Source organism: Branchiostoma lanceolatum, chromosome 7, assembly GCF_035083965.1.
Source record: "Branchiostoma lanceolatum isolate klBraLanc5 chromosome 7, klBraLanc5.hap2, whole genome shotgun sequence".
Taxonomy (NCBI): domain Eukaryota; kingdom Metazoa; phylum Chordata; class Leptocardii; order Amphioxiformes; family Branchiostomatidae; genus Branchiostoma; species Branchiostoma lanceolatum.
Genome location: NC_089728.1, coordinates 13,165,987 through 13,193,784, shown reverse-complemented (window position 1 = coordinate 13,193,784; position 27,798 = coordinate 13,165,987). Strand labels below are relative to the sequence as shown.

General features: G+C 40.8%; 1 protein-coding gene across 1 annotated transcript in view; it reads right to left on the bottom strand.

Moving 5' to 3' along the window:
• The window catches only part of LOC136438372 (uncharacterized), a 110,950-nt gene that overhangs the window by 21,249 nt on the left and 61,903 nt on the right, over window positions 1-27,798 (bottom strand). The window contains exons 75-121 of the mRNA XM_066433140.1: window positions 27,505-27,740; window positions 26,983-27,151; window positions 26,282-26,395; window positions 25,805-25,963; window positions 25,205-25,357; window positions 24,569-24,753; window positions 24,011-24,107; window positions 23,264-23,446; window positions 22,660-22,839; window positions 22,106-22,239; window positions 21,457-21,613; window positions 20,813-21,010; window positions 19,962-20,124; window positions 19,538-19,647; window positions 19,034-19,177; window positions 18,439-18,591; window positions 17,691-17,837; window positions 17,105-17,299; window positions 16,409-16,672; window positions 15,813-15,970; window positions 14,672-14,856; window positions 14,272-14,381; window positions 14,034-14,125; window positions 13,537-13,728; window positions 12,983-13,121; window positions 11,676-11,827; window positions 11,057-11,191; window positions 10,491-10,656; window positions 9,930-10,061; window positions 9,608-9,733; window positions 9,155-9,313; window positions 8,448-8,622; window positions 7,890-8,125; window positions 7,311-7,448; window positions 6,705-6,839; window positions 6,065-6,301; window positions 5,462-5,638; window positions 4,909-5,058; window positions 4,401-4,529; window positions 3,846-3,977; window positions 3,193-3,338; window positions 2,663-2,848; window positions 2,127-2,288; window positions 1,775-1,879; window positions 1,267-1,448; window positions 847-940; window positions 318-510 (exon numbers count right to left, since the gene is read on the bottom strand). Coding sequence (XP_066289237.1) covers window positions 318-510; window positions 847-940; window positions 1,267-1,448; window positions 1,775-1,879; window positions 2,127-2,288; window positions 2,663-2,848; window positions 3,193-3,338; window positions 3,846-3,977; window positions 4,401-4,529; window positions 4,909-5,058; window positions 5,462-5,638; window positions 6,065-6,301; window positions 6,705-6,839; window positions 7,311-7,448; window positions 7,890-8,125; window positions 8,448-8,622; window positions 9,155-9,313; window positions 9,608-9,733; window positions 9,930-10,061; window positions 10,491-10,656; window positions 11,057-11,191; window positions 11,676-11,827; window positions 12,983-13,121; window positions 13,537-13,728; window positions 14,034-14,125; window positions 14,272-14,381; window positions 14,672-14,856; window positions 15,813-15,970; window positions 16,409-16,672; window positions 17,105-17,299; window positions 17,691-17,837; window positions 18,439-18,591; window positions 19,034-19,177; window positions 19,538-19,647; window positions 19,962-20,124; window positions 20,813-21,010; window positions 21,457-21,613; window positions 22,106-22,239; window positions 22,660-22,839; window positions 23,264-23,446; window positions 24,011-24,107; window positions 24,569-24,753; window positions 25,205-25,357; window positions 25,805-25,963; window positions 26,282-26,395; window positions 26,983-27,151; window positions 27,505-27,740 — 7,464 coding nt within the window. The remainder of the gene's footprint in view (window positions 1-317; window positions 511-846; window positions 941-1,266; window positions 1,449-1,774; window positions 1,880-2,126; window positions 2,289-2,662; window positions 2,849-3,192; window positions 3,339-3,845; window positions 3,978-4,400; window positions 4,530-4,908; window positions 5,059-5,461; window positions 5,639-6,064; window positions 6,302-6,704; window positions 6,840-7,310; window positions 7,449-7,889; window positions 8,126-8,447; window positions 8,623-9,154; window positions 9,314-9,607; window positions 9,734-9,929; window positions 10,062-10,490; window positions 10,657-11,056; window positions 11,192-11,675; window positions 11,828-12,982; window positions 13,122-13,536; window positions 13,729-14,033; window positions 14,126-14,271; window positions 14,382-14,671; window positions 14,857-15,812; window positions 15,971-16,408; window positions 16,673-17,104; window positions 17,300-17,690; window positions 17,838-18,438; window positions 18,592-19,033; window positions 19,178-19,537; window positions 19,648-19,961; window positions 20,125-20,812; window positions 21,011-21,456; window positions 21,614-22,105; window positions 22,240-22,659; window positions 22,840-23,263; window positions 23,447-24,010; window positions 24,108-24,568; window positions 24,754-25,204; window positions 25,358-25,804; window positions 25,964-26,281; window positions 26,396-26,982; window positions 27,152-27,504; window positions 27,741-27,798) is intronic.

The window sequence follows — 27,798 nt, the reverse complement described above, 5'->3', positions numbered from 1 at the left end:
TGTTTTATTTCATGCTTACTTGGTTGGTGGAATAATCTACAAGAAGAAGTGGTAACTGCACCAAATGTAGATACCTTGCATGTAAGACGAAGACATGGAAAGTCACCCAGTGGTTTACAAATAAAGAACAGTGCAGATAACCAACAGAAACCAGATGTAATCAGATGAAGATTTGCCCAAAATGGAACTCCACAGTTTTTAACTGGCTAAAGACTTAACTCTACTCCAAGACCCTATTCTTAGACTCTAGTCTACTCTTAGACTCTAGTCTACATGTACTCTAGACTAGTCAATATTGTGTGAAGATTTTTACTGACCATGCATGTTCTCAAAGTGTCTGGTGTAGCAGTCTCTCCAGGGACCACGCTGTCCTGCAATAGATGACCAGTCATACGTCCTCATCCAGTGTGTGGTCGCCGTCCACACATGCTGGTCAGCTGCGACCTGCCGCTTTGTGGGAGGGCAGCTTGCAACAATGTCTGAGGCGTAGGTGCTTGGGTCTGGTTGTTCCTATTTCATGTGGGAGTGAGAGGGATGGGAATTGAAATCAATTATATGTACTATGTGCATATATTATTTGAAATTAAGATGCCTGTTTTGTGTAATTGCTCATTAAAACTTAATGTTTTTGCATGTTTGTGTTGATGGTTGATGAAATCAACATTTGGGAAATAAAAATTTGAAGCCCAGAAGAATTTCTGCATTGACTTAAGACAGAACCTTTGAATCCTGTTGTGAGCAATGCTCACCAAATGATGGCACAATGCTACACAAAAAAAACATCTGTATCTTACAGAAGGCAACATACAAGAAAGATGAGCTACAACTGTATTGTTTTGTACGTACATGATACCAGGAGGCACACTTGTCTCTGTTGCTCTCAAACTCGTCTGCGTTGTCATCCAGCCTGAACAGGAAACGACCCTTCTTCCCATGCTCCCTGTCAATCAAATCCAATTCTTTGTCAGATAAACACAACAGACACTGTTGGAAATGAGTTGCTTGGATGCAGTACCAATACTTTAGCCATAGGTGGAAACTCAGAGACTTGTGATCCTAAAATCAACTACCTAAAATTAACTGCTTGATGTCATTTCAAAGTTTTACAAACAGATGGTGATAGTGAATATATAGCACTGTATGAAACAGAAAAATCAAGTTGATGAATAATTCTACATTTTGAAGGGAAAATTCAGGGGACAAAATCTTTAAGACCAGCCTTAGAATGGTACAACAGTGTAAGGTCTGGAGAGAAATCTGAAATACCTGTCCTGCACTGATCCGAACTTCTGGTCAACTCGATACACGTTCGGGTCGGAGCTTACGATGGAGAAGCGCCCAGAGTTGTGGTCCTCAACCTTACAGAGGTCGCCTTCTTCTGCCAAGCACATGTCGTCACGGATGGAGTACCCCATTTGGGCAGGGAAACCTCCCATGTCCCATAGGTTCTGCACAAATACATGTACCAACAGTACAGTAAGTTCTGTATTTGTCATCGATTTATCAAGTTGAACACTATGTCTGTTGATCAACATGACAGACGTTATGTATGAATATCAAGTTGACCCACAGCTGCTTTAGAATTCTACAGTCTTGTGCTGATCAGTGAAAAATCTATACCGAGTATAAGAATTATGAAAAAATGCTTATGAAATCTAAGCTTGCAACTGAAGAGATCCTTGCTATAGCTTTGGGTTGTAGTACACAGCAAATCTGATAGAGGTCGCTTGTTTCCAGAATTTATCTTTCTGATACAAACAGTCATTAGTCCAACCTGAGAGGAGAATGCAGGATGCCATGTCATGCCCCCATCCTTGTACAGGTACATCACATAGGAGTGGACACCATTTGTCATCAACACTGCTTGGAAAGTATTCCTCTGTTGGAAACAAGATTCATAATGGAGATGTATATGGGAAGAAGTAGATGGAGACAAAAAAGTTTCAATGTCTGATATTAGGAAGGTTTTGGAACAACTCTAGGAAAAAGGTTAATATGCAATTTCAAAACACAGGGTCTTGCTGATGCAATCCTTTGAAAGTCATTCTTGATAATTGTTTGTTCACAATATTGCCATAGCTAAAAAATCAACACACGTTAAGTGCTAGCATGTGTATAAGTCTAACCTGGTCTCCATTTGAGTTCCAGTATGGCACCATGTTGTCCCACGTCACCACTAGGACGTACTTGGGTGTGAAGTCTACTCCACTGTTCTCCTTCACTGCCGCCTGTGCCATGAGGAAGATGTTCTCAGCAGCCATGGAGTCATTGTAGGCATGGTACCACACCTGGATAATGCACCATACATTGTAGTGCAACTTAAATAAGCCATTGAAAACAGCAAATTCGCTCAAGTTAGAAATAAAACATCTGCTACGTTTGGAAGAATCATTATGGCAGACTAAGAAATCCACCATTATAGCAGCCACAAAGTGAACATACCAGATTGGTTAAATTGTTTCAAGCAACAAAATTAACATCAAGTGAATTGAAAAATGGAATAAAAACAGTGAGGACTCTAGGAAGACGACTCTTGGGGCCAAAATTTGAGTCATTGAACATTTTGGGTTGATTCATATACATAATCATTATTTCTAAATCACAAAAAATGAAGAGAGGAAATCTAATAACCATTATAGAAATTGAACTTGTGTGGCCTTACCTCAGGGAAGGGCCTGGCAGGTAAGTCCTTAGACTTGACATCTGCCCAGAAGGCAGCCAGCAAGGCTACAGCATCATCCTGAGGGTCAAAGGTCTGGAGGGGCTGGGGGTGGCGGAAGGTCTGCTTGTGGTTGTGGTCACGATCAGGGGACAAGGTGGTGACTACAAGCACCCCATTCTCTGTCACCTGTGGTAAAGTCAAAGTTAATCAGATGGAATAAAGCTGAATTCTGGGCTAGTATGATCAGTGATCCTTGATGAGAAGCATTACAAGGTCTACAGCAATATGTACATGTGTATAGTTGCTTTTGATTCGAACAAAGCTACCTTAGTGTGGACTAAGCAATTCATACATCAATTCTTTAATACAGATTTATCTATAAAGTAATAAAAACAAATAACTTTAAAATTTGTACATTACATACTGAGCTAGCTATATAGCTGCTTTCAAACAAATACTATACAAGATCATTTAATATAAGACTTAGTGTTTCAACAAAATTTATGATAATTGCGATTTCTTTCACTTACATAAACATGGTCATAAACTTTCCCTCCAAACAGGGGCAGTCCATTGTTGATGGGGATGACGGGGGAAACCAGCTCTGCCTCCCACCCAGTAGCAGCTGTCACCTGGACGTCCCCTGCTACACTGCCATACAGGAACAGCCTCATTTCTGAAATAAAATATTGGTATGTGAGATATGAAAAGTTTTCACAAAGTTCTGCTGCAGTACAACTGAAAGCCGATTGGAGGAAATAATCAAATCTTTCCTTTTTCTTGCTGACTCCTATTCACCTACAAAGTATGATTACAATCCATCAACAGTGTCCTCAATTATGCTGTCCACAAACTTAACACACATTCAAACATACTAACGACAACAAAATATATACTAGTAGTTAACCATCCTCAACAAGGCAAAGACTCAAATGTTTTTAGCTGGTCACAACAAGAGATCGTTGCTGATAATTTGCAGTGAACTTCATTTCATAAATTCACCTATAAAGTATATGTATGTAACACTATCATAATCATTCTGGCTTTATAATGTTTGTTGAAGCAAAAATCCATTAAATCCTTAGTAAATTCTTTTGCCTGACACCTGGAAAAAATCAAGCATACACTTTTCAATCCCTAGTCCTAAAACAGTTGACAGTATATTGCAAAGATGATGACATACCCTCACAGTCTCCGACCTTGCCCTTCCCCCAGTCCTGGAACCACACGTGACACTGGCAGCTGTAGGAGCCGGCAAGGTTCACACAGTCCGCATGCTCATCACAGTCATGGCGTCCCGCACATTCATCCACATCTGCAGACATCAGGGATTTATATGTTGTAACTCAAAATTCATCATCATCGTCATTCTTGTTGCATTTCAGTTAAAAATGAGGTGGGACCTCATCACGATTCTCCAGTCCATTGTCATGTTGCTGGCTATAGTAACCCCTGCAGTCCACAACCCATCCATGCAAGGTCTCACTCTACTGTCCTCCCCCAAGTTATTTCATGCTCACCTCTCTTATCTGTTGGGTCCAATATAAGGCCACCCTACAGTTGATGCATCCTTGGCATTCTGAAGCTAAATCTTAATCAAACTAACCCTGCAAAACTTATAGAACATTAAAACTCCAATCAATTGATATATTGTATATTAGGGTCATTTAAGAAGGTTTGATTGAACTTCCTTGGTGTGGTGATAAAGGTGCAAATCAGACTCTTGCCCAGCTCTTACCTACACACATGTTGGATGTTGTGTCTAACATGTAGCCTGTGTCACACCTGCAGCTGTAGCTGCCCCTGGTGTTGACACAGGTGGTGCCTGATGGACAGGGCTGCAGGACGGTGGAACACTCATCCACATCTGCAGCATCAAAACGCAGTAACTGTTATCAAACCTTCGACAATATCTTACTTAGCTGTAGAATGATAGCATCCCACAACAAAGACATCATTTGGAAAACAACTGCGCTCCTTCAATCTCGAGTAGAGACATGTCATGAATTTTTGGTTTCAGATGGCTCTAAGATACTCTGCAACCCAATAGGCTAGGTTAGGTTACACACTAACCACCCTGAATGGTGCTAGAAGAAGAAATTCAGTGGCACTCCAACTCATGCTGGTTGCCTGCATGCCCCACATCATTTTAAGAACATAAGATGTACCTATGATTTTTCTTCACAGAAGCCTCAGTATACTTTAAGGTTAAGAAGTCCCCCCATGGAAGAATCTACAAGTCTTACCGTCACATCTGAGGAACTTGTGGTCCCTGTCCCTGACCTCCTGGTACCCTTGGTTACAGGAGCAGTGATACAGCGCGCCCTCCCGACTGCACACTCCGGCACCACTCCGCTGGTCACAACGGTTGGACACAGGGGAGCAGAAGTCTTCATCTGAGGGTGCAGAGTGATCATACATGGTCTTAGTTATTCAGAATTACATACTGATTAAGGAGGCTGTATGGATCAGCAAGTCTACTTGATATTATATATTATATATCATATAACAAGTTGTAAACCATGCTGATCATGAGACTGGACATACAAGCTGAGTCACATTTGGAACTGCATTCATCCCACTGCAGTACCTCCTAGCAGTAACACTAGTTAGTACAGCTCTGAGGAAGGACTATCAGAAATGGCAGGTAATTTCAGGTATTACCCTGTTATTAACCATGTACTGTTCATTGTGTTTCTTTCAGTTGAACACCACAGTGACTGGAGTTTATATTTTTCATACTGAAGCTTCAATTGAAAAGTATGCAACATACACTGAGTAGCCCAATTCCATACTTACACTGTCGACTGCAGTCCTTCAGTTTGCAGGCCATGGTGTGGTTTGCAGTGCCGAGGCAGTACTCTCCTCCATGCTCCGGGCTGGGGCGGTCACACATGCGTGTACGGAACCGCTTTCCTGGGCCACATTCAGCCGAACAGCTACTCCACTCACTCCAGAAGCTCCAGCCACCATTTACTGCACAAATGCAAGATGGGATGTTGGCAGGGGAGAGGTACGATCAGAATTAAATTTTCCCATACTATAAATTGTTTTAAGTTTGTGGGACTTGATGGTTTTGATGTAGGACTCTGGCAAAAGGAGGCATTTGCAGTTGCAACAATATAGTACAGTAGAAAGTTGTATTGTCACAGTAAGTACATTTTTGCAGTGTGCAGTGACGAGTTTGTTTTGATAGCTGACTGAAAAGCCAGCAAAAGTTTAACGGCCACATCAATACATTACAAAATAGCCACATGATTTTTGGATTCAATTTCTGTGTTACAATTTAGGACCCTAACATTTTTGTTTTTCTGCAGTTTGATTATTCTATCTCAACCTCATTACAAAGCATTTTTTTACCAAGCATTTTAAGATACACAGTTAGCATAGAGGCAAGTGTACCTTTCTCACAGCTGTCCCCACCAAAGTACCCTGGACAGTTGCACCTGGCCCCAGGTGTCAGCTCCTCACACTCCCCCTGGTTCAGACAGGTGAGGTTGGCACAGCTGATGGGGTCGTCACAGGTGAGTCCATCCCCAACAAAGCCAGGTTTACAGGTACAGTAGAAGCTCCCTTCAGTGTTGACACAGTCAGCATGCTCGTGACAATCATGGTCGCCCACTGTACACTCATCAATGTCTGATGATGATTAGGAAGATTAAAAAGTCATTGATAAATGATAAGCAAGTAAAGGAGACAGGCCTTTTTTACCCTTATTGTACTTGCACATTTAGAAGGGTCAAAAATGAATTTAGCAATGTGTGTGTGTCTATCTAGTAGTGAATGAAAGGTCACAGTGATAGAGATCTCTTAAACGCACTGTTTTTCAAAGTGGCAGATTTATGTAAGCTGCCGGATTAATATTAATGGAGGTTACATGTTATAAGAATCATTAGGACGTGGTATTTCCAGGATTGTTTGGCACAAATTTTTCCTTGTCTCAATACTTAATGATGAAATACGGGGTCAGTCCTTGGTACTGAATGAGACCTCAGAAAGGGCAGAAAAAAACAGTTAAAGAGAGGTGCAAATATAGTCTTACCAACACAGCCTCCTTCCCTCTCCATGAACCCCACAGCACAGCCACAGTAGTATGACCCGGGAGTGTTCACACACATGTGTGACAGGGTCTCATTACACTTGGAGAAGTACCGCCAGTCTTCACACTCATCAACATCTGAAATCAATGTAACATAAATGTTTTATTTGTAATTTACCACAATGGTTTCTCTAAAATGTATACAAAAAATAGTGGAAATCACTAGGCAAGCATGATTTTGAAATTGAAAAATTTTGCTTATCTTATCAGGATATTTCTATAACTCTTCAGAATCAATATAGACTCAGTCATACAGAGTATGGCATGGAAACAAACAATAAAAGAATTCATATATAACTGCAAATCAGATAAAAAAGATGGAGTAAATAGAATAGTAGGAAACAAAAAATAAAGAATTATGTAGAGGCTAAAACTAAACAAAAACTGAAACCCAATTAACTATTTTTACTTACTTCTTCAATTTTGCAAACTTAATTACTTATCATAATATTCACTCTTAAACAGTCATTATATCCATCATCTTACACTATCTACCAAGTTGAACATATTTGAATGGATGAAATGTGCATTGCTTAAATTCAAACTCACCGTCACACATGCCTGTCTCCATATTCTGTTCGTACCCTTTGGTGCAGGTGCAGCTGAACTTGTACTTCCTGTCCACACAGACTGAGCGAGTTTCATCGCAGGTGTCCATCTTGTGCCGACACTCGTTGATCTGCGGATCTAGAAAAAACACAAAACAACATGAGTTCACAGCTGATCAATCTATTGACAAAATATCCTGATGCATCTCAGAGTCAGCACCAAGGACAGGGTAACAGTTCTACCCTGTCCTTGGTACTGAATTAGACTTCAGAACTGCTACCATGTCCTTGGTGCTGAACTGTGGTTACTATAATGATAACTGACACCCTCCTTTCCGAGTGAAAAAGCTACCTGCTATTCAGAAACTGTGACCAAAGCAACGTCAGAACATGAGATTATATCAAAATCAGATGTTCCGCTGAAGTTCCATAAAAAGGCATCAGGGTTCCAGGACTAGACCCATACTTTTTATGTTGACATCTATCTACTTGCCAAGTATCTTACAGATCCGTCAACTGTTGTTGTCCACAAACTCACAAATGACACCAAAGACAGGATCAGATCCTGTTCTCCACCCACCTCCACAGTGGAAGCTGATCTGTGTGTACTTCACATTATTCTCTGCCACGTAGTCCACCAGGGGCTCCAGGAAGGTGTAGTTGGTGAAGATGTAGGGCGTGGTCCAGCAGTAAGGGATTGTATCCTTGTTCAGCTCCACCATGAAGTCTCGTGTTCCCATGGAAACAGACTTCCTCTTCCCATACTTGATGTTTTTGACAGAGAATGCCTTTCTGTCTATCAGATAGTCGTCATGACTGGAAAAAACAGGAAAGACATCCGCATACAATTCTAAAACAGGTAGGCAACCAAGTCCGCAAATTAAAAAAGAGAAAGCTTGCTTTTGATGATGAAAAAGAAATAATACACAGTATTACAAAGATCTGCAGTGGATATCTTTGCGTGTTGTTATAACAGACCATCAGTTAACACAAATTAAGGCTGTTTGGGACAACTTTTCCCCAGTTTTAATGAGAGCAATATGCCAAATCCCAGGGTTAAAAACAAAACCTGCACTATGCAGGTCAGTACAAATAAGGGCAGGTATACGAAACAAAAATTATTTTGAGCCCTGTTTACCTGATGACAGTATCTTCAGACATGTAGAAGTCCAGATTGAATCTTCCGTGCAGAGGACGAAAATTTGGAGTTGCGATCATGTCCACATCTAGGATGTACGTGTTGAAGACATCAGAATGCAACACACTGTTATCATCCCCGATGCTGAACTTGGTAATCATCATATCCATGTGACCTGTAGGGAAACAAAAACTTATTAATATCCATAATGGAGCTCACTTGTATGTAGACATCTTCTTTAAGTAAGGCTGCTAAATTTTCTGTGGTATTGAGCAATACACCAAAATCTGTAGCACTGTCCTTGGTAATGAGTAAGTCTTCAATTACTGCTACACTGTCCTTGGTGCTGAATAAGACTTCAGAACCGCTAAACTGTCCTTGGTACTGAACAAGATGTTAAGAACAGCTATCCTGTCCTTGGTACTGAAAAGGACACTACGAACTGCTACACTGTCCTTAGTACTGAACTGGACTTTAAGAACTGTTACATCTTCCTTAAAACTGAACAAGACATCAAGAACATGATGTCCCTGGTGATCAAGAGACATTTTGAAAGTACTCACTTTCCCTGTTATGTGTAGCATTTTAAAACTGATACACTGCCACTTGGTTTGTGTTACTAGATAATATACTCAGTGCCATATATGGTACTGAACAATGATGACAGATTACCACACTGCCTTTGTCTGTTCTTGACCTTGACTTACTTCCACACCCTGTGATCTCCAGGTCAGAGATGGTGGCCATGTTGTTTGTCTCCACAGTTTCCATAATGATGTCATCAGGATCCAGCATGACCTCCAGAGTCTTGGCACTCCCCAGGCACATGCTGATGTGGTCCTCCAGAGTGGCTCTAAAGATTCCCTCTGTAGCCAGGAGAGGAACAAATAAACATAAACATAGCTAACGGTCCCATAACCTTTTTGAGGCTGCAGTGTCAATGTGCTGTTGTTCCACTGTGTCTAAGTCATGGTTATGGCCTTTTTCTCTTTCCCCCTTGTGAACCTTTTTACCTCACCAACCAAATTCCAGTAACCAAGTACATCTAGTAAGTGTGAGGAAAGATGTGTAAAGTGCCTTTCTCAAGGACACAGGGTCTGGATAGAATTATTCACAACCTCCATCATGAGGTTAGAGACTCTGTATTAAAGACTACTCACCAATCATGTACGTCCCCGGAATGGACATAGGTGTGACCTGGAGGTTGGAATGTGGCACTACAACTCGAGGTTGTGTGTCTGTGTACATGTACACTCTCAAGTCATCGGGAGACACTGCAGTACCATCTGGAAAACATAATTTCACCTTATCACTGTGTCATTGGGTGATCCATTTTCATATGCACATATGTCGATTGATTACAACTGCAAGGAAGATGGAAATTTGAATAACTTTTTATCATGTTTTTACAGCACAATGATGTTGCATTTGTACTTTGTGAAGATTTGTACTTTCCTCTAAGAGGAAAAGATGATCACTCACCACTAGCATTGACTGTTACATGCACCGTGAAGGCCTGGTCCTTATCAAACGGCAGGGTTCCGGCCTCAAAACTGTTCTCATAGTGAAGGATAAAGTTCCTGGGCTTGTCCGTTACAAGCAGGTCAACTTGTTCTGCAATAGACAGGAAACAATAAAGAGACATCTTTAAGAATCAAATCATATCACATGTAAGGCTTGTGGTACCTTTATAGACTTGTAACTTGTAAAAATGACACAAATTCAAGTATCTAAGTATTAAAAACAATTAACAAAATCGTATGATGGGTAAAATTGCACCTCCAAAATGAATAGTATTTCAAGTACTGCAAAGTACTATTACTGTAAGTTTTTGTCCTTGGCACTGAAGAGGACTGTTACCCTGCCCTTGGTACTGAAGCAAGACTTTAAGAACTGCTGCTCAGTCCTACAAAGCTACACTGATTATGACTTTAAAACAGCAACACTGTCCTTGGTGCTGAATAAGACATTAAAACAGTCTTTGGTACTGGAGAATGCTTTAGGAACAGCTACACTGCCCTTGATGAACTTCTTGAATCTTACCCTCACTGCAGTTCATCTTGAGATCGAAGACCCTGTAGTTGTTGCCTTGGATTCGGTCATGCTTCCCGCTCAGACGTGGGTTATCTCCTGGGATCACCATGGCAATGAGTTTGTTTGCTGCTGAAGTCTGGCACAGCTCAGGAGTGATGACTATTGTAGTGGTTGCCTACGAGGGGGAATCAATTACCTATTCAGTTTATTTACATCCACTTTTAGCCTTTAACAAGTATTTCTACTTTTACCTTACCTGTGCTAGACACATAAGTAAATAACAGTACTATCATGTAGATTTTTGTTTGTTGTACTGATTGTTTCCATCTATGAAATGCCAAACGGTTTCCAGTGTGATCCAAATTTGCTACAAACTTTTCTTTAATACAATAAAAAGAATAAATGAAAGCTATAAGTACAAGTTGTCCAGTGCAGGTAATTTTTAATATTTTTCACCAGTGTAGGTTGAAAGAAGAGTATTTTGAGCCCTGAGAGTAATATCAATGATATCGGCATCCTTCAAATAAACAAACAAATCAATGTATCAAACATCTACAAATGAGATAATGACTGACTGAGAACGTTAGTTGGTATGCATCTCTCCATGTCCTGGCCTGACTAGAGGCCCCCGCGGTGAACTCCCAGGGTCGGGTGGTCTCTATCAGGACTGGGTATCCCTGGAACGGGTCATCTGAGGTGTGGGCATACAGCTACAGGAGAAGGAATAAACAACAAGGCTTAGTATCATCAAAAGACACAACCCTTAAAAACCTGTACAAACATTTTCTCTCCTTATATGTATAATGTAAGGTTTCTTAGTGGTATTCCAAAGATCTGTAAAATCTTTAGATCCATACCATCAATCAAGAGAAGTCCTTTTGATGTACATTACCACACAAGTCATGTAACTGGGATCACTGTTAGTAGTGTTATGTATGTATGTATTATGTAGTGTTAAACAATGACTGTGCGCTTTGATTGCTGGCATACGAATGACTTTATTCAAATGTACGGCTGAACAGTATAGAATATGTGTTCCCAACACTGCCCCTCGTTACAGTAGTGTAATGGCAGTAAACCTGTAATTAAGGAATACTGTAATTAAAAGAAAAATTAGAAGAAAAATTGATGAATATCAAGATACTGTTCACGGCAGTTAGATCTAAGAAGAAAAGAAAAACTGATGTCTCCTACCTGTATGTTGAAGTGTTGAGTTCCAGACGAGCCCCTGATGTCCTCTCCGTGTGCATTGTACACATCCAGACTACTGATAACCACCGGGGTGGGGATGTTCTGGAACAGGGTGGACAGCGACAACATCTCCAACTTCGAGACAGCAAACAGGTCTGCCAATGACAAAGTGCAGAAAGTTTGGAGAGATACAATCATAAAACAGCTGAAATATCCCATGTTTGGCAGTAGTGGTGCGGACCGCAACGTGGGTTTTGGTTCCGGTCCGGACTCGAGTCCAGATGTTTCGGTTCAGGTCCGGACTTGAAAGTCCAGACTTGTAACTATAAGCCCTCTCAAGTAGGGAAAGATAATTCACACACGTAGACCAACTGCAGTACAATGTGTGTATTCAGAATTTATGCTCTTTACCAAGCGTGGCATGGTGACCTACATGTCGCGTCTCAAGTGCCTTGCTATACTCCGGGGCGTCCCGGCACACTGGGTCACTTCCAAACACAGCTGGAAATTGTCAAAAACTGCCGACTTGCCCCCTGTGACACGCACCATTCCAACACTGTAGATTCCCGGCTACAATTCCGGTCAAATCATGCAGGAGGTTAGAAAGTCAGGTCCAAAATGGCGCCCACTAGGGATACACGTGACCCATGTTATGGCTAAGCCAATCATATTGCTAGTCTCCCCTGACGTCACCCACATCTCGCGGGCATTTGTGAGACTTCCATTAGCTGACAGATTCAGAAGCCAACTTAGCGATAACAAATGTTTGCGTCTTTTCCGTCGCAAAGTTCGTGATTTATCGAAGGTTTTAGGTAGTTAAGAACAAAACAGAGGATGTACATATGTACATAAGTGCTATTTATTTTTACAAGTCCAGAACCGGTTCTCAGCGTTTCGGTTTTTTTGGACTTGGACCGAAACGTTTTACAAGTCCAGAACCGGTTCAACCGAACCGGTCCGCACCACTATTTGGCAGTATTGAAGACTGCCATCAAATTTGAAAGTATATTAAGTAATATACTATACAAATTTCATATAATAAGGCCACTCACTCTCTGATATGGGAAGTGAAAGTTAGGAATAAATAAACATGAAAAAAGGGCGAGGACTAAAACTTGCATCTGATTTGCCCTCTCAAACTGTGTGTACCAGGGTATAGACTTCATCCTCAGACTTTCATATTTCAGCTCAGTATTACTTCTTTAAATCTAAAAAGCATTGAATTGGTAAATTGGTGCTGTCTAATGCTGATGACCTATAAAAATATCAATGAGTAAGACATGTTTTGAAGGAAGAGTTGAGGATCTCACCGCCAGCACACTCCAGGAGGATAGGTGCAGCCTTGACGTTGTTTTCCTCCACCAGTTCAGGAATGCTGTTCTCCACATCAACCACAGCAATGACGTACGTAGCACCACAGAACCTCGGGCTCACTCCCTTTGGGATTATCTGTACAACAGGGAGGGAATATAGGATCAGATGCTGCTCTGATATCCTTGATTTTATAATCTAAATACTGCATCAAAAAATACCTTTTTTATATAGCAATTGTTATGGTTAACAATAGTCACTGAAGGTTTGGCAAACATAGAACACCAAATCAATTGATGACTCACAGCTGCCAAGTCTTAGAGTTATTGTAGTGTGAAAAAAGTACCCTGTGTCTGAAAGGACTGAAGTCTACTGTCACTGATATCCGTAACCACACACAAAATATCAAGACAATTTATGCTATTCATCCACACACACACACACACACACACACACACACACACACACACACACACACACATACATACATACACACAAACATACAAATGCTACTAATTGAATTGGTGTGGCCTTGGAAAACAACACCTCTCACCAGAGAGTTCTCCTCGGTGCTGAAGTCCATGAGTTGTGACTGGTACACAGAGTCGTGGTTCAGCAGGGTCAGCTGCTGGTCACTGTTGTAGGGCAGCTCATAATCTGTCCTGTCAAGCTGGTCATCCTCTGACAGGTACAGCAGGAGGGAAAACACTGGCCGGCTGTCCAACACTTTCTCTTCAAGGTCAACCTGCAAGGTCAAATTACTTGTCAGTTGTTATGAAGGCTGAGTTTCCCCCTGTTTTTTTGTCACTACATTTTCATTCAAATCTACAGGCTGTGCCCTGGGACAAAACTGACCTTTGCAACAAGATCTTGATTTTTTAGCAAAATGTTAATTTGAGTGAACAAACAAATAAATGATTGATTCAAATTAGTTGATACAACCCAGCTAGCTTAATCAACATACAATGTTCTAAAATCGTAGAAAATCAAATGTTCTCACAAAAGAATGCCTTACAGCATGCTTATCTAATATAAGATGTGACCTCTGACCTGTACAGTAAGGCTGAAGCCAGCAGGCACACCAGGCTGCACCTTCCCTCTGTCATTAAAGCTGAAAGACTCGACTGCAAGTTCTGCCGTTTCTGTGGCAGAAAAAAAGGAAATTTAAGCTATCAGCTTCGAAAAGGAGCTCTGATCAAATTGCCTTATCAACAGACTAGGTTGATGGAATTTAACAGTACAAGTTAAAGAATTGCTTCTTCTTTTTCTGGTTAGTAAAGTAAAGTACCTGGTAAGCAGTAGAGAATCTCCTCAACATTAATGGCTATGTAATCATTCCCTGGGACCCTGTCATCATACAGGTCCACTGCTGTGTAGTGAAGGGCCAGGATCAGAAATCTGGAATAGAGCGTTTCCATGAACATAACATTAGCCGCGTATCATATGCAAAAATACAGTACAGTGGGACATGTGATGCCACCTAGATCCTTTGTAAAGGCATGGTTTGGGTATCAAAACAGGCATTCAGAAGTTCAATCCCTCTTTCACTGCTTCTGACAAATGTTCAATACCACAAAAAATCATTGATGTATGAGTAGAAGTTTAAATTGAGATGAGTGCCATACTATTTGAAAGGGAAGCTACAGAGGAGCAACCTGGAGCTAGGTCTGGATGGATTCACCACATACCTGGGTTTTTCATTACAAGCTCTAGGGTCCACCCTGAGGACAGTGTCTATGTTTGTGAGAGCCATGTCCCCACCAACAGGGATGGTCTGAGCCAGCTGGTCCTTCCCTTCATCTGACAGGAAGATGTACGTCTCCAGCCCTGCCCAGTCATCATAGTCCAGGTACTTGTCACGGGACAGGTACATCTGGAAATAACAGCAAAATGTGTTTTACAGTGTTATGAAGCAGTGGTAACATGTGTATATCTTTAAAAATATAAAGAAAAGAAAAGCTTATAAGTTAGGTAAAATTTCCCATAAAAGCCTGTGTGTGGAGAGTGTTCAGCACCAAGGACAGGTATGTGTGTGTTTGTGTGTGTGTGTGTGTGGATGGTGTTCGGCACAAAGGGCATGTATGTTTGTCTATGTGTGGATGGTATTCAGCACCAAGGACAGGTATGCTTGCCTGTATGTGTGGATGGTGTTCAGCACAAAGGGCAGGTTTGTTTGTCTATGTGTGGATGGCATTCAGCACAAAGGACAGGTATGCTTTCCTGTATGTGCGGCTGGTGTTCATCACCAATGACAGGTTTGTATGAATGTGTGGATGGTGTTCAAGGACAGGTATGCTTGTCTTTGTGTGGATGATGTTCAGAACCAGGGACAGGTATTTTGACTCTGTGTGTATGCATGAATGGTGTTCAACACCAAGGACAAGTATGTTTGTATGTGTGGATGGTTTTCAGCACCAAGGACAAGTATGATTGAATGCCTGTGCGTGGATGGTGTTCACAACCAAGGACAGGTACCTTTTCCTGTGTGTGAATTGTGTTCAATGCCAAAAACAGGTGTGCTTGTCTGTATGTGTGGACGGTGTTCAGCACCAAGGACAGGTACAGTGTATTTGTCGAGATCTTAATATGTGGATGGTGTTCAGACAAGGGACAGGTATGTTTTCTAAATGTGTGGATGGTGCTCATACTAATATATTATCCAGAAGTTGCAAAACATCCAACTCCTTGATTGACCATCAGCTCATCATGCTGTAGACTAAATAATTCTGGTCTGAAAACACTGGAAACTTGGAACACCTTTGTTTGGAACCTGTATTCTCACACTAGTGATTGCTAAGGGCCTGGTATGAAATGTTCACTTTGTAGTACCTGTAGGTAGAAGTTCTTTGTCCCATTCTGGCTGATGACCGGCTGGTTGCCATAGTTAGTGATGGTGGTGTTGATCCTGACTGGGGTGTCCACTCCTGCCCAGATGTGCTGCTGGGGGAGAACCACGCCCAGCTCAAACGCATCAACAGCCAGGATGTCTGAGGGATGTATACAAATATGGTCATGACACAGGTGGTGTAACATTGTCATTGCTACATCAACATATAAAAAATGAGGGTAAGAACATATTTGAAATACATACAAGATGTTACATTGTGTACTGTTAAAAACCTAGGGCAGCTCCTTTTCTGAATTAAAATCTGGAAAATGCAAGGTTACAAAGTAGTATTCTGAAGTTCTGTACTTATTTAAATGTTGACTGTAAATTTCATGGCTGATTTTACTGCACAGAAGTTTGAATATGATGAATAGACAAATATTGCACATAAAAACATGAGAAAAGCATGTAAAATTGTGGTAGTGCAAAAAAAATATTTACTTTCAAGTGCATACATTGTAATGTCAACTCAGTCTTGTGCAGATCTTTATGACTATCAAATTTGCATAGATTAGGTCAGAGAAGAATGAAGCCTTACCATCAGGGCATTGCAGATTAATTGGAATGGCCCTGATGTTATTTGCTGGCTCTGGGTCCACTGGATCATGGGCATTTCTGTTGTCAGACAACACGACACCCAGGTAAGCCTCCCCGCAGTACTGCTCGTAATGGCTAAGCTCATGGTCGATGACAAGGTCGTTGGCTCCCAGCTGGTAGAAGGAACTGCTGTTTGTCTTGGAGAACAGCAGGGCCAAGACGTCTTTCTTGAAGCTGTAGGCCAGCCACAGGTCATCTGCTGGGTCTGGGGAACAGTTATTGGGATTTAAGTTAAGTTACCAGCTTCTTTATCCTAAGAAGAAATTATATTCTTCTAGCAATCAAACACTTACAAGTGTCTGCATGTAATTTAAAGTTTCAAGCTGTCTTCAAGTTGTGCTTATCTTGTATTTTATTGTACTGTAAGGTATTGTATCATGTGTTTTCTCAAGCATTGGAAGAATTGTTTGCTTAAGGCTAGCTAAAAGTGGAAAAGTGGAACATCTGAAACAACAGTTATGACATACTGTTGTTTCAGATTTTCACTTTTTTGACATCATTTTTTATATCCTGTACATTTATCAATACCAAATATCTTCATCAGTCTATGCAAAGTTTGTACCATCTTTGACCACTTTGTTTCTATGTCACAATCATGATATATCTAGTATCCTCAGCCAGAGTGAGAAACACCCACCGATGTCATTGTCGTGTGACAGGTAGAACCTGTAGTCCCAGCTGGTTCTCTCCGGGTACTGCGGACCGACCTGAGGGATGGCGGCGCTGCCAGAGCTGGTGATCCGAACCTCCAGGGAGAAGGTCTTTGCAACCCCAGACTGGAGCACGTTGTCATCCACCAGTCGGAAGTCAGAGACTTCCAGATCTACATAATCTGTTAGGATAAGGGAGTGATGATGTTATGAAAATAAATTGGCAAAATTAACATAATTGCTGGTATTCATCCAGATAACTTTCTGTATGCTTAATCAGTTCTGGTATTTCGCTCATCTATTTATTTACAGATGTCAAGAGATATTTCAAGGCATGCCTTGGGTGTAAGAACCTAAAGATGGAAAATGCAACATAGTATACTTAGAGCTGCTGAATTTGTTTTTGCTTATCAAAACTTGTCTTTTTATTACTTCAGAACTATCTAGTACATACTAAGTAGCATCATTTTGAGGCTCTTGCTTCTTTTCTTCTTTTTCTTCTGTTTTTTTAACTGTAAAATAAGATGGAACAAATTCTATTGTTGTGACCTTCACTACAAGGTCAAGACTAACCTGAGTTGCAGTAGACATTGATGGGAATCCCAGTCTTGTCATTGGTCAGGTCTGACCCTGCCAGCAGGTTTGATGATGGGCGGATCAGCACAAACAGGTAGGGACTGGACCGGGAGTCGCACAGAGAGGATGGGACATGTACCAGGCCTGGAAAGGACACTCAAATGTAAATCTACAAGATGTAAACTTAATGTTGGTAAGAGTTTTGGGCATTTATAAAAAACAACATTAACTGTTACAGTCACTGTGGTTGATGAATTTCACACGTAGGAAAACATACCTGTCCTTACTAGTTCAAAACAGTGCCCCAAAACGCACAATAATACCTGTCCTTGGCACTGAGCACTATCCTCAAATAAAAGCCTATCTGTCCTTGGTGTTGCATGCCATTCACACATAATACAAGCGTACCTGTCCTTGGTGCTGAATACCCTCTAGACACAGGCAAACATACCTGTCCTTGGTGCTGAACACTATCCACACACACACATCTCTATTACTGTGATAAGATAATGGCATAAAGCAGATTATTTCCTTAAATACTAGTCAGCAAATAAGCTAGCAGTCATAACAACCTCTAATTGTTGCAAAACCTTTCATTGAAAATATCTTATCAACCACCTTGTGTGGGTGGCACAAAGCTGCCTAAGATTTCTCCTTACACACTGTACACTGATCGGCAAAAGAAAGAAGACAGCAGCTACCAACTGACAAACTATCAGTACTTCAAGAGAGAATGTAATGTTACCTCTCAGTAGCCCAGTTTTGTACGCTCTTCCACTGTCCAGTATTTCTGACTGGTGTCCGCCGCTGTCGTAGTTCTGCACGGTGAGTTGGGTGTCGCGTGCCGTGTCCAGTGTCGTGTCGTTGGACAAGTAGAGCTCCAGGTTAAAATCGTGCTCTGAAAATATTATCCACAGTCAAGCACAAGTACTTTACTCCATAGATTAAGATGGATGCTTGAGATTTTAGTGAAACCTTACATTATACAGATTTTAATACCAGTAAATAGCCTTATCAGACTGGTAAAACAATACATATATGACTGTTTTTTTAGCAACTTGTGTCAACCAAATGGATTCATCTGCCAATGTTCTTTTGACCTTTCAGCTCAGTCTTCTTCAGGGCTCCATAAAATCTTAAGACTTGTACTCTTAAACACACTGTGATGTAGCAGCAAGGATGTGGTCTCAAATGTGGCTGGACTTAACGACTCCTTGCCACTTTGTGACACAATTCATCTCTCTTCTTGCTAACACCTGCCGTATTATTTTTGAAAATATGGGTAATAGAATAGTCTAAAGCTGGCAAAAACTAAACAACCACACATATCGTGGCACTACCTGACAATGGTGGCAGAGTTTCGTGGTCGCCAAAGTTTTCCATGTCCGCTACGGTAGCTCTGAAGTGGACCTCGTTGTTGGAGTTGTCCCTGAAGCGTTCGGGCAAGTACAGGACGTCCAGCTTGTCCAGGTACAGACGGTCAACTGTGGAAACCAGACAAGATTTATTATTGATATACTATTATTATATACTACAGATAATAAGCAGTTTCATTCAGTAGTATAGAAAGTACAGACACTCAATTCTTGACTTTACAAACTATTGTAACCTGAATAGATAACATTACATAACATGTCTTTGACCTTTCCTTGCTGTATGCTATGGCGACTTTAAGTACTTGAAAAAAAGGAAGACAGACTTTTAAGACTTTAACACACAACGTTTTATTTTTTTCTATATTTTTTGTTTCAGTAGTCACTGAAATCTGTACATCATTGTAATATGCTAAGCAACTAAGTTAGCCACCCTGGCTGACAAAAACTGGAATTGATAAATAAACTTACATCGACAAGAAACATAGATATGCTGAACAGCTGCATTGTTGTCCTTATACTGGTCCTTTTCTCCTGTTGCGTCCACAGCATCTGTCAACTGGACATATGCACCAATGTACCTGTGCATAGGAAGATTAAAAAAAGTTAAAGTCCTTCCAACACATTATATGGTGCATAGTATGGTGGAAAGCTGTGCAATTACCACAGCAAAAAGCTTAGTTCACTTGAACTGGTAGTGGTGTCTGTTCAACTACCATACTCTTTCTCATAAGTGCTGAGTGCTAATAAGCAGAGAAAGTAGTATGGACCATTTCTAAAAAAATTTGGTATGTCCTGGCCAGGATTGAACCTGCCACCTACAGTGTATTATACTATATACATGTAAGGCGCCCACAGAAGCAGTATAACGTGGAGTACGTTTAACTTAACTTACCAGTGTTTGTTGCAGACCCATTTCTTTGATGGCACAGACAGATGCGGCCCTGCACCGTCTGTGTCTGTGAACACGTGTGTGAGGACTGTTGCTCTGCCTCTGGAGGAGGAGACAGCTGAGTGGAGGGAACTGAAGCCAGATGTGTCGTAGTCCAGGATAAAATCTAGAAAGACAAGCTCAATCAATGAACATGACCATGACTTGACATAACATCTAGTCTAACGCTTATGGACTGCAACCTTTTCAATCTCAAGTTGTATTTTCTCGAGTAAAGTGCGCACCCCAATTTAAGTACGCACCCCTGATTTGGGGTTACTTCCAGACAAATTTGCAGAACTGAAACGTAAAGTGAAAAACCCCAAATTAAGTACGCACCCCTTCTCCACTGATCTTGAACAAATTTTGAACAGGATAAATTTAAGATTTATGGTGTTCCTCCTAGTATCTCCAGGACTGGTCATCTTTCTTATATCAAGGCCATTCCTTAGATTCATTAAAGATTCTCTTGTTTACTCTGCCAGCATCGTCTCTGCAAACTTGAGGATTGCCTACGACAAGTTACAAACTTTGCAAATTGGCAGGTATTGAGCCATGCATTGTTGCACCGCAGCTGGGTTCCTGGTTTGATTAAGCAAGGGTTTGAGGTCCTTTTCCAATTTGTCCGGGCAATAACCTCAAACAAAGTACGCACCCTGACTTTATAGCAATGACTTGTGGTGCCTTTTGAATTTTTAAATGTTTATACGGTAGCATGCGAGTCTAGTTCTCCACCTTTTGATACAGTTAGTACCTGTATTGTATGCTCAAGCCTGTCAACATCAAATGAAAATGGATAAAAAACTTTAGCATACCTTCCTTCGGGTCAAATGTCATGTCCTTAGACAGGAAGAAGGTGAGGTTGTAGTTCTGGTGGGGTCGTGACGAGATCGGAAGGTTGTCCCTGTCATACGAGGTGACCTCCACAGCCGTCCAGAGGGGCAAGGGCTCACCTGAGATGACCACTCCACTGTCCGTCACTTGCAGGCCTTTCACGTTCAGGTCAATATTTCCTGAAAGGAAACAAATTTTGACATTATTTAGATTATTAAGTCAAAATTGCCATATTTGTACATGAATGAAAAGCTTAAAATGACCTGTACTGATTCCTGAAAATGGTTATCTGCAGCCCACTGAAAAGCACTAGATATAGCAGTGTCAGTATGAATACTAGTGGAAGTCTTTGAGACCTTGTATCTTGAATTTTGACCCAGCTTGTGGATTGTGAAGATTTGAATGTCAACTGTCAGACATCCCTGTGTGTAAAGTAGCGTTAATTCAAATTAATTTTGATCACCTACAATTTCAAGAACCAATTTTCTGCTAATGGAAAAAAATAACCTTCAGACAGTTAACATTTAGCATTTTTGGTGGGATTTTTCATGATCCATGATTTTACCATATAAACAGCTGCTGTAGAATAGACTCATTAGCTCAAATAATTAGTACAAATACGTACTTGTGCACCCTTGCATGCTGATCTTGGTGGTTCCAAAGTTGTTGTGTTCAGCCGTCTCATCGATCTGACCCACGACCACCCCTCGAGGATCATCGTTTCTGCTGTCCACAACAATGCCCAGGTAAACCTCACGGTTGCAATACTTCAGGAACTGCTCCTGTGATTTAAAAAGAACAGCTGTTGGCTTCAGCAATCTAGAAGAATTTTTTCCATCATAAAGTGTTTCAAGCCTAGTAACATTATCACCAAGAATTGGTGAATCATCAGAGGATGACCATAAAGTTAATGGAGTTAAACCTCTTGTTACACATAGCCAACCATGGCCCCCAGACCTTCTCCAGACCATGGTTGGGAGTTACTTGCAAGCATGCAAGGTCAGGGAGTAAGAAGTGTTTGGGAGTAAGTTGGTGAGGTTACCTTCTAGTCTTTAAAATATGTCTGTGCCACCAGCAGATTAAGAATTTTGAAAAAGCAAAGTTAGGAAAGTCATATTCTGCCATACGGTGATTTACACCATTCACCCGAACGGGAGAACTGGTGCATCCCCGTCTTGTATGACAGAGGGAGCGGTCAGGAGCAAAGTCGTGGGAAGGTCCAGAATGTGTAACAGGGATGTATGGTAAGGTCTAAACAAGTAGCCTTAGCTCACCTGGGTGATGTCCAGCTGCCCCTGCAGGGAGGTGGTGGTGCCGTCAGCCAGGTAACCGTGCTGCAGCAGGTAGTTCACATTCTTCTCAGGTATGTGGGTCACAAAGGTGTCGTCTTTTGTAATAATGTCGTCATCTAGAGCATAGAGGTTTCCCATAGCGTCAGATAGGTTACGATCAAAAAACAATCATTACACAGGCACTTTCAGTCCTTCACGTAGTATTTTTGAACTTTTTTATTTGCATCAGTTTATTTAGCGCCAAATGTACATTCTGAGGAATCCTTTCTTAAATTACAGAAATTATGCATATCAGAAAAGTGGTCCATGTGTGTCTTCCAATGCTCAAAAAAATAAGTCAAACCCAACAAGTTAAGATTTAGAACAATGTCGTTAAGTTTTTCGTATCTTTTAAAAGTTGAAGTAGTCACATGTCCCACATTGTCATTGTTTCTCATTGTATCTTTATCTTAATTTGCAATTAGTCCTTTGGAAAGAACTTACCACAAACTAATCATACGAAAAGTAATTCATAGATTTCCTTTCTCACCACCTACCTGACAAATAGAAGGCCACATCAAAGTTCTTGTCCTCACTGCTCCAGTCTGGGTGCAGCATCTGTGGCATGTTCTTCTGCATCACCCCGATGTCCAGACTGAAGGTGTGTGGCTCCACATCATCCACCTGGTACTCCATAGAACTCAAGGAGAAACTAGCAACCGTCAGGTCAGCATAAGCTGCAGAAAGACAGAAACTCATAATCTTTTATTAAAATTCCATATATGGGACCAAAGACCAAAACATAAAATGCACCAAAAGACAGTTACTCAAGCAACATAAATATAACATGTATCATACTAAGGACAAAAAAAAAAATCAAAATACATTTGTAGAGAAATATTGTGTTTAGTAAATTGGCTTGAAAAGAAATCTGACATAAAATATGGTGAAACAAAGAAGCCGACTTTTTGTATACATGTACTATGTTTATATATGGATAGAATACATGAATGACAACAGCTTGTCACTAGTAACTAGTTCAGAAGTTGCACTACCGGTTTAAATGTCAGGATATTTCCTTGTCAAAATGTACTGGTTTAGCAGTTACATATATGATGTTAATTTCTTTAATGTACAGGAGAAATTGCTGCATATGTATACCTCTGGGATCACAAGCCAGTTTAAGTGGAGTCCATCTCTGGTCGTTCTCTGGCACGGTGTCCCTCGCTCCACCAAAGGACGGGCTTGTCCCCCTCATCACCCTCACACCGAGGTGCTTCAACCGCTGACAACCATCCCTAGGGATCCTGATGGAACCAGTCATAGTCACTGTCTCCACTCCATCTGAAAGTACAAATTCAAAGTCAAGGTGAAATGTTGTTATTTGTTACAGTTTACAATCAAGACCATACAGCTTGTATCAAAAATCTTCAAAGTATAAAAAAAAATTGCATCTTGTATTGATATTTCTATCATTCCACTCACCAATTCTTACATGTACATGTATATTATATGCAGGGAGATTCTTAGATTAAAATAAAACAATATTTGAAAGTAACAATAATGTGAGAAATACATTCTAACACTGTTAGGCTCAGTTGGAAATCTGTTACTTAGTTAATGGATGGGACAACCCTAAAGATTCATAAATAAAAAAATGAATAAATTAGGACTGATGCTGAATTTCCGCTTCTTTTTTAAATGCTAAACATTTCATCATGTGGTTGAAGTCATGTCGAAAAGCACATGATACTTTTCATTTGTATGATAAATACAATGTACCTTGTCACATTTATCAAATCAATTGTAAGTATACAGAACATAATATAAGTATGATTTACAAAATCTGGAACACCATAAATACGAGAATTGACAACATAGAACGAAAAGTGAGATGCAGATGCTTACTGTTGTCCCTGAGATCTGGACCCAGTGCATTGCTGGGGTTCAAAATCCAATCCGACGACGTTAGCCTCACCTCTGACAGTACCAACTCTTCAGTACCCTAAAAAAAACAGAGGATAGCAATTGATGCATGTATCAATGTAAACTCAAGGGGCAGAAAGCATGTTGCAACATTGAATAGCTAATGTTCTACCTTCTACTGAAATTACATGTCAATGATTGTCCTATATATGCACAGTTTCATTTTGTACAGTTTGTAACTTTGTACCCACTTGTACGCATTGATTTTTTCAGAATTTTTTTTCAACAGCAGAAAATAGGCTTCAACATTTACTTACATAAATGGTTTCTTCAGGCTTTTAAATCACTGGAAATTTACTCTCAGATTCTTTGTACACAAACAATTACAGACGCATGTACCTGCCAATGTTTCAGTAGACCATCTGCTACTTTCCTCAGGACAATACAGATTGGTTCTACTTCCTACTACTGGGTCAGGCACAGCAGTGAGAAGAATGCGATCCAAAAAACGACTAGCACATATCACCCCTTTTTATTTACCATAGGATCAGCAGTGACGAGAACATCCATGTCATAGTAAGTTGTGCCACGTCTGGCCGGGAAGAGTCGTGAGCAGCCCCCCCACAGGCAGGACAGTACCACTGTGATGCTGACGGGGGTGTCCACCTCCTCCCACAGTAGGTGCTGAGTGACTGAGTACTGAACATCCACCACTCCAAACATATCTGAGAATAAGAGAATCAAAGTCCACTTAATATTCAGATGTTTTATTATAATTTCTAACATATTTTAAAGATAAATTTTGGAAACAAGTGACCCTTGCACTTTTGCTGTGTACCACAACCAGGATGAAAAAGACCAAGTTAGAGAACAGTTCAATTTCTTATTACACATCAGGATGGTTGTTTTAAGAATAAATGTTGTTCCCCAGATGTCTTCATCAGCTATTAATAGATTCTACACCTATAAGCACAATAATACAGTTATATAATTTCGATGATGAAAATCAACTCAATTCAGATATTGTCTGCCATGTTCATCAATCAAATACTGAATCTGAATCAAATAATGGCAGTAAAGCATTAATGCATGGTTAACATTTTGACCAAAAAAAAGGAACCAATAGATAGCTCTCAACTATAAATTCTAAACATCTATCTTTAAGAGTGCACTGACCTCCACTACAGGCAACCCTGACCATTTCAGCATGATAGTTGTTGAGCTCTTTAGTCTCATCCACCCTGTTATCTGGGTCCATCTCTGCTATCAGGTAGACATCCCCACAGTAGGACTTGTGAAGACCAAATGGAAGCCGCAGGCCAGATCCATCTAGTACACAGAGAAAAATCAATTAAATTTACTGCCAATAAACACAAAAAAACTTTCAGAAATAACATGTTCCTGCTAGAGAACAAGGCAATGAGAGATGGCAGACTTCACTCTCTTTGCCCATACTGCTTTGTGAGTAGGTTAGTAACACACACAAACATACATGTACATACAGACAGACGGACAGGCCCCAAACATTTCTTCACTTAGGGTTGAAGTAAAAATGAGGATGAAATAGGCACAGATTCCTAACAGAAAGTTAACAGATGCATGATAGTGTAAAAAGCAGTAACTATTTCAGCACCATGGAGATGTCATTAACACTAATGGTGTTTCTGGCTAACATACATTCAAATCAAAATGTGAGTAATTCTGTCAAGATTGGGACCACACTCCATAAGCTCTAGGCTAGTCCTTCCCTAGTGCACGCCCTTTGTCTTTCCTTACCAACAGTGTTGCCACTCAGGTCCAGGCTCTGCGTGGATGTCTCCAGTGCTGCAGATAGAGGTTTGTCTGCTGGTATCCTGTACCCCAGGTCTGCGTCCACTGCTGTGTCCAGTTGGTCATCAGCTGACAGCCACAACTTGTACCTGAAGGAATCTTCCTCTGAAGAAAGATGAGGACAGTCTGTCTTTACAACTTTGTGACTATATACTTACTTCCATAGTATCCCATTTATTGTTGTATTTTGCCCTTGTCTGATGTGTGTGTGTGTGCGTGTGTGTGTGTCTGTGTGTGCATGTGCATAGAGGATATTGTATTGGCTTCAGTGTGTTTGTATAGCATTGTGTTTGTATACTACCAAGCTTACTACTTGTACAGTTGGCACTTGCTACAAAAACAGTGAAGTCAGTCACTGTTGATCAACAGATCAAAAGTTAATACAAAAAATCTAGTACAAATACTGAAAGTAAAAGTGTTTACCTAGCTGCCTGCTCCCTGTCAGTTCCACCCCTGCCCACAAGGTGAAGTTGTGTGTTTCCCCGGGTGTCAGGTCACCTTTTACAGACAGGCTGGTCACCTTCAGGTCTACAGAGTCTGCAAGTTCAACACAAAACAATAGCATCAGCACTACAACTTACTAGCACTCAGATTTATGTTAATGAAGTTTAGACATCCAGGTAATAAGATACACAATACAAAAGTTACTAAGGGAACAGGATGAATTTTGTCATGCAGACATTGAACTTCAAATAGCATCCACTATCTTTCATCAGTGATCACAACTATGGTAAATCTGTCACGATTCCTACAGATTTTCCTCAGTCACTGAAGAAAGATAGTGGATGCTATCTGAAACGTCTGACTATTCACAAAATCTTTTCAGTTGCTTCAGTAACTTTTTGTATTGTGCATAGTGCTCAATATTTTTTTTCACATACATGAACAGTGCCATCACCTAGCAGTGGGGATTACTCAGCATTGCCCTGTGGTAGGTTTTTCTACTAGGTACTGTATATATCCATTTGCTTGAGCATTTTCAACATAGCTTCAATTTTACTTTCCTAGAAGTGTCTGTGGTTTGGTATCTGTGGTGATTCATAGCTGTGGTCATGAAATTTTGTCCTTTTTTTCAACTCTCTCTGTAAACAAAACAAAAAAACGAAACAGATTATGAAACCAACCTGCAGTACAGTTCAGCTTGAGCCCGACAGAGTCGTAGTTGTTGAACATGACATCATCATCAGCCACCACGCCCACCAGCAGGAACCTGACAGAGTCACACGCCTCTGCTGGGACCGTCACCTCTGCACTGATGGGGACCGTAAAGGACTGTCCCATCTTCATACCAATCTGTGGGGGGAAAATGGGCATTCGCCAAATAAATGAAATTCAACAGACTGACAAATCTTCATTCCAATTTAACCATAATGATGCTGGAAGATTTGGGTTTCTCTCTTTAACTGGTTTTTACAATGCTTGTATATGACACAGATGCTACCACATGAGTCGGAATTCTAAGACAAAAGGCTGGTTAATGTGGAAACAAAGAAGCTAGTGTATTAATGTACTTTTTTCAAATTTTGTGCCAAAATACAAGCATTCATATCTCAAATTGTGCATGTGATTTCCTTTATTTCTTTTCATATCAGGAAGAATGAAGTGGTGATTCCAAGAACCAAAGAATTGAATTATCTTGGCCTCACCTGTGTAACTGGCAGGCTGGGTCCAGGCAGGCTGATGGGGATGTCTGTCCCATCCAGAGTTGCATCAGCAGACAGGGCCAACATGATGTCAAAGTTGGTTTTGTCATGCTCAGCTTGATCGATATCCTCCGGCCCTATGTTGGTGATGGTCAGGTCCACTGTGACATGGGTAGGGGTGTCCCTCCAAACCACAGGTTGTACAGGATGGTACCCTGCTGCCTTCACTTTGTACACATCTATGTTAATAGAAACAGTTTACCTGAATGTTCATCTGTGTTGGTATGTTTCTGGGTC